A 13,407-nucleotide genomic window follows, 5' to 3' on the forward strand; every position below is an offset into this window, starting at 1 on the left:
GCTCCATCCCAGGACTCTGGGATCATGACCTGAGCTGAAGGCAGACACTTAACTGATTGAGCCACCGAGGTGCCCCCTTCTCACAGTTTAACTTCTTCCTCTGCTATTCCTGCTTCTTCCTTTCTCTTCAAAGACAGTGATCTTAATAGACATCTTTTACTCTGAACTCCATCTCAGTGTCCACTTCTGGACAACCCAACTTGTGTGTGACCGAAGCCACTGGAGCTTTTGAGCAGAGGAGTAACACATTCTGACTGATGTTCTAAACAGGTGCTGAGAGTAGACAGAAGAGGGTCAGAAGGGAAGTGGGGTGATCAGTAAGGAAGCTATTGCAATAATCTTAAGAGTTGACTGTGACTTGGACCAGGGTGGTAGCAATAAACATGGTGAAAAGTGGATTTCAGATACAATTTGAAGGTTAAAACAGTGTGATTTTCTGATGGATAGGATGTGAGGTATAAAAGAAAAAAGAGGAGTCAAACCAGAGCCCAAGGTTTGGAATCTGAGCAAGGATGGACCAGCCATTTACAAAGATGGAAAAGTCTAGCAGAAAGCAGGTTTGGGCATTAATGAAGATCAGAGTTCAGTTTTGAACATAAGTCTAAGAGGACTATTAGACAGCCAGACAGGTATGTCAAATAAGCAGTTGGATATACGAGTCTGGAGTTTAGGGTATTGGTCTGGATTAGATTCATAAATTTGGAAGTTGTCAATATAGAGAGCCATGAGACAGGATGAGTTTCCAAAGAAGTAGTATATAGATAGAGATGAAAAGTAGTCTCCAAAGATGGACAGGAACGAGAGGGAGATATCAAAAAGACAGCAAGCAGAGGCCAGCGAGGAAAGATGAAAACCAAGAAAATGAGATTTCTTAAAAGCCAAATTATGTGTTTCATGGAGGAAGGCAGGATACACTGTGTCCGATGCTGTTGCCCAGTTAAATAAAACAACTGAGAATGGATTATTGGATTTAACAGCATGGTGTTATTAGTGACCATGGCAAAAGACGTATCTCTTAAAGGTAGGAGCAAAAATTTGAATGGCACGGATTTGAGAAAAATTGGGGGAGGGAAACTGAAGTGAATATAGACAAGTCTGGGAAGGAATTTTGCCATAAAGAGGGACAGAGAAATAGGGTGACAGAAAGGAATGTGGGGCAAAGAGAGCAGTTAGTGAGAGATGAGATAGAAATCAATCTAGAACATGAATGAACTGCTTGAACTTAAGAGCCTGGAAACTTCATCTACAGTAACAGGAGGGGAGATATATAGACAGAATAAATGTGGGTGATTATGGCTGAGTTATGGGGGTTTGTGGAGCTCTCTTCTGATTGCTTCTATTTTCACATTTATAAGAAGCAGTGTCAGGGCACCTGGGTGGCTCAGTCGGTTAAGCATCTGCCTTCGGCTCAGGTCATGATCTCAGGGGCCTGGGATCAAGCCAAGCTTCCAGCTCCCTGCTCAGTGGGGAGTTGTGTCTCCCTCCCACTCTCCTGTGCTCACTCTCTGTCTCTTAAATAAATAAATAAAAACTTAAAAGAAGAAGAGGAGGAGGAGGAGGAGGAGGGGAAAAAATGTCATCTGAGATAAGGGGGTTTTGGCAGTTTGAAGAAAGAGGAGATGTAAGGAAATAGGAAAGCAAATGGCCTAGCCAGGAAGCAGGTCTGAGGTTGAGATTAGTTTCACAATTTTTTTTAAGGTTTTTATTTATTCATGAGAGACACGCAGAAAGAGGCAGAGACATAGACAGAGGGAGAAGCAGACTCCCCATGGGGAGCCTGATTCGGGACTGGATCCCAGGACCCCAGGATCACGTCCTAAGACAAAGGCAGACGTTCAACCACTGAGCCACCCAGGTGTCCCTAGTTTCATAAATGTACAATTAGACCAGGCAACATAGTTTTTTGTGTGTTTTTCTCCTGCCACATTTAATATAATTAAGACACAAACAGTGGCCCTGGGGAGATGCTGTCATGTTGGCCAGGAAAGGAGATGGCCAAGAATGGAGGTAGTACTAGATGTGAAAGAGTAGTTTTCCTTTCCTGTAACTACTTTGTAATATCCTCACGCAAAACAAAGTATGGATTTAACCAAGTATACTTAACTGCCACTGGAAGGGATTTACAGCGGCATGTCAGTATACCTTTAGTTACAAAACTCAAAAATGAGGCAGCTATCTAGATCAGTTGTTCCAAAATTGTCTGGCCGTCAGAATCAACTGGAAACTCTGTAAAACCAGATGCCCGTACTCCTGATTTAGTAAGTATGGGTTTTAACCTAAGAATCTACCTGCTTTTCAAAGCTCCCTAGGTGATTTTGATGATATACCAAATTGGGAGAGCTGGCTGACTTCTATTTTAGGGTCCCTAGAAATTATAGTATTCTGTAAGCCGTGGTGAAATAATGCTTGAGAACATAACCAAAATCTCACAGTTGAATTGCCCCCTAGATATGATCAAGAAAACATGTAGCCCCATTTGCTCTGGCAGCTATAATGTAACAATAGGGGAAGCTGGACTGAAAACAAAGCTGAAACCTAGAAGAGAGTAGAGTCAAGAAAAACACAAAGAAAGAGAACTGGAGCCCTGACTGCACCTCACCTGAACCCCACTCTGCCTCAGAATTTTCTACTTACATGAGCCAATAAATACCCCTTATTGTTTAAGCCGGTTTGGGGTGGGTGTTCGGTTTCTGGTTTCTTGCAACAAAAAGTATCCTCCACACCCTTCCCCACATCAAAATTAAACCAGTGTGGAAGCACATGCTGACATTTTCTCCTCTCCGTTAGTGAGATTAAAATGTGTCTAAGATTGACATATTCCAGATTTTAAAAACTTCATTCTTAAATTCAACTTTGAGAATTTTCTTATGAAATAAGTGATTTTGATTTTTCAGCCTTTACTCAGAAAAGCTTCTCCTTGTTAATGAGATAAAAACCAAAAATTGGGACCAAGGTGACAAGCAAACCTGACATGATAAGACAGGATGTTTCTATATGGAAATTCAAGAAAGTCTAACATAACAGAATTGTAGCTACTGTCTTCTTCCCCTTTTCCACATTTCCTTAACACCTGCTGGACCATCAAAAGTAGGTATGTTGTTACTTAATGCCAATCAGTACATCAGTGATTAAAGGCTTATTGTCAAAGTTACTAAGAAAGAATCTTAGCGTGTTATTGACTGATAGGACATAAACTTAAAGGAGACCTCTGGGATTGCTTACAAACTTGCATCTCAAGATCTGGACAATAAACAAGCCATTGTATCCATGGTAACAGTGGCTTAACTTTTCAATGCACAGAATGGTAATTACATTTCCTCCTTTCATTCATTTCTCCCTTTTCCCAATAACCTTGGGGGTCAGGCATGACCTGAGGGCTAATGACTAAAAGCACAGAGCTTTTTTTTTTTTTTTTTTTAATTAATTTTTATTGGTGTTCAATTTACCAACATACAGAAAAACACCCAGTGCTCATCCCATCAAGTGTCCACCTCAGTGCCCGTCACCCATTCCCCTCCAACACCCGCCCTCCTCCCCTTCCACCACCCCTAGTTCATTTCCCCAAGTTAGGAGCTTTTGACATGAAACTTCACGTCGTCTAACCTGACACCTTCTAACCTGACACCTTCTCGGAAAGACTTACTTCCTTGCATTGTGGTTTGGCCCTGTCCTAAGTCAGAAGTACCCATCTTACTTTCGGAATTACAATGTTTCTAATTTCTCGACACATGCTATTAGAAATCAGACTTAAAAAAAAAAAAAAAAGAAATCAGACTTAAGGACCAGCAAAATAACCATAGGCAAAGAGTGCATATAGTTGGCATTTCTGAATTATTCCAGGCAGGTGTGAAAGACACCTGCTCTACCATTTACAGGAGCAGTCCTTAGGTTAGATGCTAAGGACTCTTGGATTTGCACCAAGATGCACTGTGCGTGCCTCCACCGAAGCATTTTAGTATGTCTCCAGAGCCTCCTCTCTTCTTTCTTTCCACCCCATTCTCAGATCCAAGGCCTCCTGCCTGGAAAAGGGACAAAGTCGTAAGAATATAAACAAGAAAGCAGAGTTAGCTGGGAAAGGAAATAGAGCCTAGGATTCAAGGAAAAATAAAATCATACAATGGACTCAAGAGCTCCTGTATTCTGCTCTTTCAGCTCATTTTCCAGAACTTTCCTGTTCATCACAAAGGTCTGCTCCAAATAAGAATTCTTTTTTTTTTTTAAGTTTTTATTTATTTATTCATGAGAGACACAGAGAGAGAGAGAGAGAGAGAGATTGAGAGAGAGGCAGAGACACAGGCAGAGGGAGAAGCAGGCTCCATGCAGGGAGCCTGACGTGGGACTCAATCCCGGGTCTACAGGATCAGGCCCCAGGCCGAAGGCGGGAGTAAACCTCTGGGCCATCGGGGCTGCCCTAAATAAGAATTTTTTAGGCCACAAGTAAACCTTCTAGAAGTCCTTCTTTCTCCTGTTCTCCTAAACTTAAAGTTGCAACGTGATCACATGAACACAGAGCATCACGTCTTTTCCCTTAATATTTCCAATACTTTTGCCCCTTCAATTCATTGAGCTATCCCAGGACTGCCTGCTCTTGAGAAATTTCTATATCCTTGTCAGTCTGTCTTCATGTATAAAATAAGATAACATCAGTTGGTTTTACCTGATAAGGTGTCCTAGATACGTGTTGTTTTTGCAGCCCAGCTTCTGACCATCTGGTAGCCCTACCCCAAATTCCCTCTGCAGTCCAACCTTATTAGTCCATGACTTCAGGGACCAAGCATATGATCCAAGCCTAAGCCATGGGCACACTTCATGCTTATGGATACAATGATTCGTTCTCCATTTGAGTTTGACCTAAGGCAGAGCCCAAGATGCAACTGAGACTTTTCCTGGGAACAATTAAGACAAAAACTCTTGCTCTTTCCCAATGGACATGACATGAAAGGATGTGGGCCCAGGAGCCACTGACAGCCATCTTAGAACATTAAAGATAACACTTGAGAACAGAGTCATCTCAGAGTCAGGAGATAGAGAAACCATATCATCCTGACATAGGCTGAGCCCCCATTTTATATTAGATTGAGCCAAAAGAAACTGCCAATATTTTAGCTGTCTAGAAAAACAGCAATCCCATTTGGTTCAACCTAATAGCTGTATATTTTCAATTGTGTCTTTCAATAAACTTCCTTCATGGTTCCAGGCAGTTTAGATTTTGGTCATTTACAAACATAAGAGTCTAGAATAACATATAAAGTTGTAGCCACTAAAATGATATACCAGCATGCATGGATGCAAAAGACCACTTGTGAAAAAAAAAAAAAAAGAAAGAAAGAAAGAAAGAAAAGAATGGGACACCTGGGTGGCTCAGTGGTTGAGCATCTGCCTTCAGCTCAGGGTGTGATCCTGGGGTCCCGGGATTGAGTCCCTCATCGGACTCCCCAGGGGGAGCCTGCTTCTCCTTCTGCCTATGTCTCTGTCTCTCTCTCTGTGTCTCTCATGAATAAATAAATAAAATCTTGAAGAAGAGGAAATCAAGATAATATAATATCTTCTTCTCGAGTTCAAAAAATTAAGTTCTTGGGGCACCTGGGTGGCTCAGTGGTTGAGCGTCCACCTTCAGGTCAGGTCGTGATCCCAGGGTTCTGGAATCGAGTCCTGCATCAGGCTCCCCAAGAGGAGTCTCCTTCTGCCTATGTCTTTGCCTCTCTGTGTGTGTGTCTCTCATGAATAAATAAATAAAATCTTTTTAAAAATTAAGTTCTTAAAGAGATTAATAAAGATGGATAGAATTATATGTGAGACCTCACAACCTAGAAAACATTTCACACTCTTCTCATTTAATTGGCATAACTACCCTGTCAAGATTTAAACCCAGATCCTGTAACTCTAAAATTTCACACTCTTCCCACTTCATTTCACAATACTGAGATTATTTAAAAAAAAAAAAAAATCGGGATCCCTGGGTGGCGCAGCGGTTTGGCGCCTGCCTTTGGCCCAGGGCGCGATCCTGGAGACCCAGGATCGAATCCCACATCGGGCTCCCGGTGCATGGAGCCTGCTTCTCCCTCTGCCTATGTCTCTGCCTCTCTCTCTCACTGTGTGCCTATCATAAATAAAAAAAAATAATAAAAAAAAAAATCACTTAGGAAACATTTGCATGAAAAAAAAAAAAAAGGAAACATTTGCATGGACCCCAAGAGAACACATGAAGCATCAAAGAAATGTCTCTCATAATTCAATACAACAACCAATCTGATCATGTTAAAGAAACAGCCCAAAACTCAGGCTGAAATATGTCAAATCTTTCTAACATTGCTGAGATCTTAGCCGGGGTTCCTAGAAACTAGGCTCTCAATATCAGTATTTTTAATGACGATTAAAAAATTTTTTAACTAAACACTTTTTATTTAGTAGAATAAAACCTGTCAGTGTTCTTGGAGTGCCTGCTTAGACAACATGGACAATGATTAACAATGACCTAGCAATTACTTTGAATTAAGACTAGAAACCTATTCATGTAGCAGTCTGTACTATGAAACCCGGAGACCTTAGGAATGTGCTTTGACGGCCCAAGATTTTGAAAAATAGATCCAGAAGTATGATCTTTGAAAATTGGAGCACTGATATGGCATAAATTCTGGACCAAACTGAAAGCACATGGTACATGGCTGTATTAACCTATCCTCTTAAACTTGAGATTCTTCTTAAACCTGAGACATGTGACCTATCCAATTTTTTAAGAGGATTGGCCAAGGTGATCTTTTCATCATACTTGGCCTCATATGACAGGTCAGGATCAACAGAAAAACAATCTAGAGGCCTCCTCAACCAACCAGGCTGAGGACATTCTAAGTAAGTGTATCTTAAAATGATCAATTAGAAAGACACAAAGAGGAGATGGGGTTTAGATCTTAGCTCTAACCTCTGGCCACATGACCTTAGGAAAAGGGCTTCACCTCCCCCCTTTCACTCCTTTCAATCCCCTCTCCTCTCCTCCAGGGTTTAGTTGCTTATCTATAAAATAATGCAAGTAGACCAGCTGATAGCTAAGATTGCCTCCATCTGTAAGAGCCTAAGTTTCCATTAAAACAGAATAGGCACAAGATTGAAAGGAGTTTGAGCAAAAGCCCTACAAAAAACTGGCTAGGAAGAACTTCAAGCAGAGAAAAAGAAGCCAACTGCTGTGAAATAAGACCAGCAGGGGCAGTATCAGAGTGTAATAGGACCAAAATGTTGCATGCTTGTTACTGGCCCCATCATCCTTTTTTTTTTTTTTTTTAAGATTTTATTTATTTATTCGTGAGAAACAGAGAGAGAGAGAGAGAGAGAGGAAGAGGCAGAGACACAGGCAGAGGGAGAAGCAGGCTCCATGCAGGGAGCCCAACATGGGACTCAATCCTGGGTTTCCAGGATCACGCCCTGAGCTGAAGGCAGTGCTAAAACACTGAGCCACCCAGGCTGCCCCCCATCATCCTTTTAAATATATAAACTTTACCTGAAGATGTAATTGTCATAAAGCTGACACTATGAAAGGCATAACCAAGCTTCTATTGGAGGAAAGACTAGAACTTTGTTTAAATCGATACCATTCTCTCAAAAAAACTTCCAGTCATATCCTGGGATCTGGGAATTCCTCAAAGAAATGTTAGTGAAAAATGCCTAAGACTTCTTTATGTGCACTTAGAAATTAGAAATATGAATAGTAAGCAAAAAAAAAAAGTGTTACTTTCAGTGTCGGTCAATGTAATATTTGCTGCCACTTATGATCATTGTCTAGAGGCCTTACATGTTAAGCACTTTTATCTCTTTATGTTTTAATAAAATGCCATGGAACAGATTCTCCGGTTATCACATCAATTTTGCAGATAACCAATCTGAGCCATGAAAGTTTAGTGACTTCCCCAGGGTGACACAGCTGGAAAGTGGTAAAGTCATTGCTGGAACCCTGACCACTTGACTCCAGAATTCAGGCTCTCCCAATTTTTCTTAAAAGCATTATACAAAATATGAAGAAAATACAAATAATTTTAGCTATGGATATGCTATAATTTTTTTTTAAGACTAACCATAAAATACCCAGAGCTCTGTTCCAATATCTAATGATGCAAACTCTGCGGGAAGATCTTACCTAAAACGTATGCTAAAATAAGGACAGTGTCCTCACACTTTACAACAGGATAAGTCAATACAACAAGAATCTAGAAATCTCCTTAACCTTCCAGGCTGAGGCTATCCAGAGGACAAGTAGGAAGACTGAGAGTGAGGATACTTGGGTGATACTTTCAGGTGACGGAAACCTGAAAAGAATTTCTGAAAAAAAAATATCCAGAGTTATGGCACAGCAGGTAGATTTTTACCTTTTGTGGCAAAGATTGTAAAATGCCACTCAGCTTCTTTAGGAACCTCATGCATGGGTAGTAACCCAGGGAGCGTGACATTTTTAGCACAAAAGAAAAGAGACAGGCAGATAGAGGAGCGAGTCACCTACCAGGGCGGTTAAATTATAGCCTCTGGACTCAGAATCCCTTGGATTAGCCTCCCAGCTTTGCCATTTTCTAGCAGCATGACCCAGGGCACATTACTTCCCATCAGTAAAATGCGGAGAGTAAGAACACTTACCATCAAAGTGGTATTATAAAGACTAGTAAGTATAAAGCACTTAAAACAGCATCTGCCACAAATAAAAGTGTCTGATATGCAACTCTTACCGCACATATTATTATCACATATTATTATAGAAGACGGAAGAGTGAGTGCAGCTTATTTGGTGACCAAACCACCAATCCAGGGGAGAAAATGTCAGTTTTCGTTCTCTGGGGACAATCCAGATGTATCCCAGATGAATGCGGACAAGATTTCCCCTTGCCAGGCACTGACAGGAACATATAGTAAATCCTATGGCTATATTTAGGACGTAGGATGTATATCACCCGAAGCGCGGCAGCAAAGCCTCCGCAGTAATAATAAATCCTCTCTCTGTGTTACCAACACTGAGAAAAAAAGGTGTTCAAAGCAAGAATTATTAACGGTCTCCCCCGGCCTCCCTTCCCTTTCCAAAGATCTTTTTTTTTTTTTTTTTTTTTTTTTTTTTTTACAAGACCAGTGGGGTTTGTTGGCGTTTCCAAACTTCTTCCCAGGAAGCCTGAAATGGGTACTGCTAGGAGTTGCAGTATAATTACTTAGTTGATTCCCTCTAAGGAGCTTACGCTAAGAATTGAGGAAAGAAAGCAGATTAACCATCTGAATACAAGCCCCGGCCCATCCACAAGCTTTCCCCTCTCTCGGCCATACATGGGGAGGGGGGGGGGGGTCTACAGTCCCCACCCATCAACCCCAATATGTGATCCAGGGAAATCAATTTATTGCTTGGGCTAATCCTACCACAATAGGGGTTTCATTTTCATTGTAGGGCAATTAAGTTGTCGGACGGGAAGGGAGGGGCAGGACGGGGGAAGGGGTGGGGGGAGCGCGCTCCCATCCGCACAGACAGATTAGCCCCTGTGCAGGCAGCGGCGTCCGCTCTGTCTGTCTGGCGGTCGGTCACACGCAGCTCGGGGCCGCTACCTAGCAACGCGAAGCCCGCAGCGAGCTCGCCGCCCCCGCCGCCTCCGCGCGCTTCCCATTCATCCCGGCCGCCCCCGCCCCGCCCCGCCCCGCCCCCGGGAGCGCGCCGCGCTGGGCTCCAGTCCCCCTCTCCCTGCTCGCTCCTGCGCCTCTTCTCTCTCCCCCTTTCCTCCTTTTCACCCCCCCCCCCCCCACGTCTCCCTTTCTTTGCTCTGCCCGTTCCTGTAAACTCGTAAACCTCTGACAACTTGGGAGGCTTTCTCAAGGGCTTCCTACCAGAAACTTCCTCCATTCGAGCCCTGGAAACTCCGGGCGCGCAGACGCGGCCTCGTTCAGCAACACAAAAGCCCCCCACCCCCACCCCCACCCCCACCCCCCACCCCCGGTGAAAAGGGAAACCCCTCAAGAAAACGCCCCAGCGGCGTGCGGCTCTCGGCGCCAATCCCGCCTCCCGGCCTTATCTGGGCTCGGAAAGCATCTGCAAGGAGACGCGGTCCCTGGAGGGTGGCCCCGGGACCGAGCCTCGGCGGGAGGGGGGCTGCGCCGGCGGGCGGAGCGCGGCAGGTGGCGGGGGGCGCGCCGGGCCGCGCCGCGGGGATCGCGGGGATCGCGGACCCCCCCGCCCCCCGCCCCGCGCCCCCCGCGCCCCGCCGGGAGCCTCCGCGCTCGCCCAGCCCACGGCGCGCCGGCCGGGGGGACCCCAGCCCCGGGCTCCAGCTGCACGGGGGCTCCCGACAGGGTCGGGGGGAAAGTCCCGCCGGAACAAAGACGGGGTCCCCGCGGGGTGCGCTGTCACCGAAACCGGCCGGGCTACTTTCTCAGGTTTGCGGCCGCTCGGATGCCGGGCGGGCGGGCGAGCGAAGGAGGGCTGCTCCCGCCGGCCCCGGGCGGAGCAACCTGAGCGCCCCGGCGGGAGCCGCCCGGGGGCAGCCGCCCGGCCCCGGCCCCGGCCCCCGCCCCCGCCCGGCCGCGGTCCCCGCAAGTGCGCTCGCGGGCTCGGGCCGCCGCCGCCGCCGCCGCCGCCGCCGCCGCCGGGGGGTGCCGGGCTGTGCGCGGAGCTCGGGCGGGCAGGCGCTTACCTTGGCCACCGGCCGGCGCCAGGCAGGCGGCGAGGGCCAGCAGCAGCGTGCACGCCACGGCCGGCGCCCCGCGCTCCATCCCCGCGCCGTCCGGGCCCGGCCTCGCCGTTCCTTCCCCGCGAGGTGGGCGCGCGGAGCCCGCCGCAGCCGCCGCGCCTCTGCCCGCGAGCGCTCCCGCAGGCCTGCGCCTCGGCCGGCTCCTAGCGGCGGAAAGCCGGGCCCGGCGCCCGGGGCATCCCGTTTTCTACCCGCGCCAGTCCCCACCCTCCGGGCCGCGCAGAAAGCCCCGGAGACCCGGCCGCCCCGGAACTAGCATGCGGGAATCCGGCGGGGCAGGCCCCCTGCCGCCCGGCCCGCCCCCTGCGCTTCGCGGCGCCGGCGGCGCGAGGGACTCGAACACACGTGCGCTCACACTCGCACGCGCCCTCACAGCGTCACACACAGTCGCGCACTCCCCGCACCGTCACGCCGCCTGACAGTCCCCCTCGCAGGCTCGCGGGGGTGCCGGCTCGCACACTCCGAGGCCGCACACGCGCGCGCGCGCATCCCCACTCGCCCAAACACCGACACGTGCACGCACACTTCAGCTGCGCTTGCGGCGTCTGCGCACCCCTCGCGGCCTCACGCTCACGGGCGAGCACTCGCCCGACACTTGCACGGGAAGCGGCGCCCCAGCCTCCCCGCGAAGAGGTCCGCGAGGCAGCCCGTGAAAGGAAGAAAACTAGGAGGAGGGGGGGGGCTTGTGACCATTCTCTAGCCTGCAATCCCTAGGCTTCTTGGACACCCCGTCCCCCCCCCAGAGTGGAGACCCCGAGATGGGGTGTTCACGGTTTTTTACAGAGAGGGGTAAATCGACGTTGGGGGCAGGGTGGGATCCTTGTTTCGTTGTCTTAAGCAGAAGAGACACACGTGTCGCCGCCAGATCGCGTTTCTTACAAATATCTGGCATTTGGAGCGAAATTGCAAAGAAGGAACGTCTTGGCGATCGTGCTGGCGCCCCTGTATACGAGGGCGTGGAGAAAGCCCTGCGGCTCCTCCCGTAAGGCGGCGTCGGACACACGGCCGGGGGCGCCGGCCCCCAAGACCCCCGGAGCGAACCTCACCGTCCGAGCCTCGTCCTCGCGCGGGACGTGACACCAGGGCCGACAGGGGCAAAGGGGGAGGCCACTGACTCCCTGGCCCGGGGATCCCTGCCTGTGGGAAGGGGCCGGGGGGCGCCCCACACCCCAGCGCTGGGCTCTGCGTTCACCCGGCGGCGGGGCCCCAGGAGCTGACTTAGAGACCGGGCAGGGCGCCGCCGCCTGCCTCTCCGGGGCCGAGAGCCTGCCGGCGTCAGCCACCCCGTCCCCGGAGCCCCGGCGTCTGGGCTCTGCTGGCCCCTGGCAGCGCGGACCGCGCACCTCCCCGGGCTCCGGCGACTGCTGCACTTTGCAGGGAAGACGGACGGGGAACCGAGGTGTTACTTTAGAAAGACAAAAAGGGGGACAAACAGACGCGGAGAGAGGAAACCCGGACCGAAGGACAGCAGGGCTGCGGCAGCCGCTCGCGGCTCTCTCCGAGATGCCGGGACTGGGCAACCCAGAGGTCCCTGCTCTGCCGCGAGTCACCGGAACGATACTTGGCTCCGCGCCGAGGAGGAGGCAGGACTGGGGGCCCGGGGCGCGCGGGGGTCCGGGAGGGGAGGAGGATGCGGCGGGCGGCACTTGGTCTCCGCGGGTGATTTATGCCGGTTCCGGGCGCCCCGGGCGGTGGTACGAGACCGCCGGGGTCAGGCGGCCCCGACGCCCGCCCGGGCCGCGCTGCAGTCCCTGAGCGTCCCCGCTCCGCGGGCCACGGAGAGCTGCGGCGGGCGCCAGGGGCTGGGGGCGCCCAGGGCGCGCGTGGGCGCGTGGGGCGCGGGAGGGCGCGCGTGCATGCGAGTGCATGTGTGAGTGTGTGAGTGTGTGTCCTTTCACTGTGGCCGCCAGGGCTCCGAACATTCCTTTCTGCACTGAAGGGTTTTCCCCATTGTTGCTGTCTTTGTGCTCCAGTGTTGCCAACTTGCTGGAATTCCTGACGTGGTTGCACAGCAGGGCTCGGGCTGACCGTAGGAGCCAGCTGCGCCTGTGTCTGAGGCCGACCCCGCCGTTAATCCCAGAATAACGCGGGTGGGGGGGGGGGCAGAGAATGGAGCGAGAACGCGAGGGAGGGGAGCAGAGAGAGGGCGGGGATGGGAATGCGGGGCCACTGACCGAGCACGGTCCACCAAGCGGATGCAAATTCACACATCCACGCTCTTTTCCACCAGAAGGTCTCATTTTCTCAATGCAACCCCAAACTCACGCAGCTTGGGGGCGGCGGGGGGGGGAGCATCTTTTGTGCCTCTTTATCTGCAGTATCTATACCTGAGCACACTCGCTTGCTAGATTTGGAGGATTAAATCTAAGCACCCGCATCTGGGAGAGCCCAAGTCAGCACAGTTGTGATTTAAGACAGCCTTGTTTCTATATAATGCAAAAGAGTAATTTCCTTGTCACCTTTCTCTCTGCTTAGATGCATATAAGACTTTACAGTTAACCAGAGACAAAGAGGATAGTGCTGAAAAGTAGTAATTTATCCTGGTAGATGTATGTTAATTGACCTCCTTGATACATTTCTGACTTGTGTATATTATTTTACTTATGCATCTCAGCAACAAACTACTAAAAATACTTTCAGAGAGTTTATTCCTATCTTGAACCAACTTCTGCTTCCTGCTGTGGGCATGAAGTTGTAAAATCTCCTTGAG

General features: G+C 49.4%; 1 protein-coding gene across 1 annotated transcript in view; it reads right to left on the minus strand.

The window, feature by feature from the left end:
- Positions 1–10,914, minus strand: part of LRP2 (LDL receptor related protein 2) — a 198,132-nt gene extending 187,218 nt beyond the window's left edge. Inside the window, exons 1-2 of the mRNA XM_072751869.1 lie at positions 10,875–10,914; positions 10,641–10,741 (exon numbers count right to left, since the gene is read on the minus strand). Coding sequence (XP_072607970.1) covers positions 10,641–10,741; positions 10,875–10,876 — 103 coding nt within the window. The 5' untranslated portion in view covers positions 10,877–10,914. The remainder of the gene's footprint in view (positions 1–10,640; positions 10,742–10,874) is intronic.
- Positions 10,915–13,407: the final 2,493 nt, after the last annotated feature.

The sequence above is a fragment of the Vulpes vulpes genome, chromosome 3 (assembly GCF_048418805.1).
Source record: "Vulpes vulpes isolate BD-2025 chromosome 3, VulVul3, whole genome shotgun sequence".
Classification (NCBI taxonomy): domain Eukaryota; kingdom Metazoa; phylum Chordata; class Mammalia; order Carnivora; family Canidae; genus Vulpes; species Vulpes vulpes.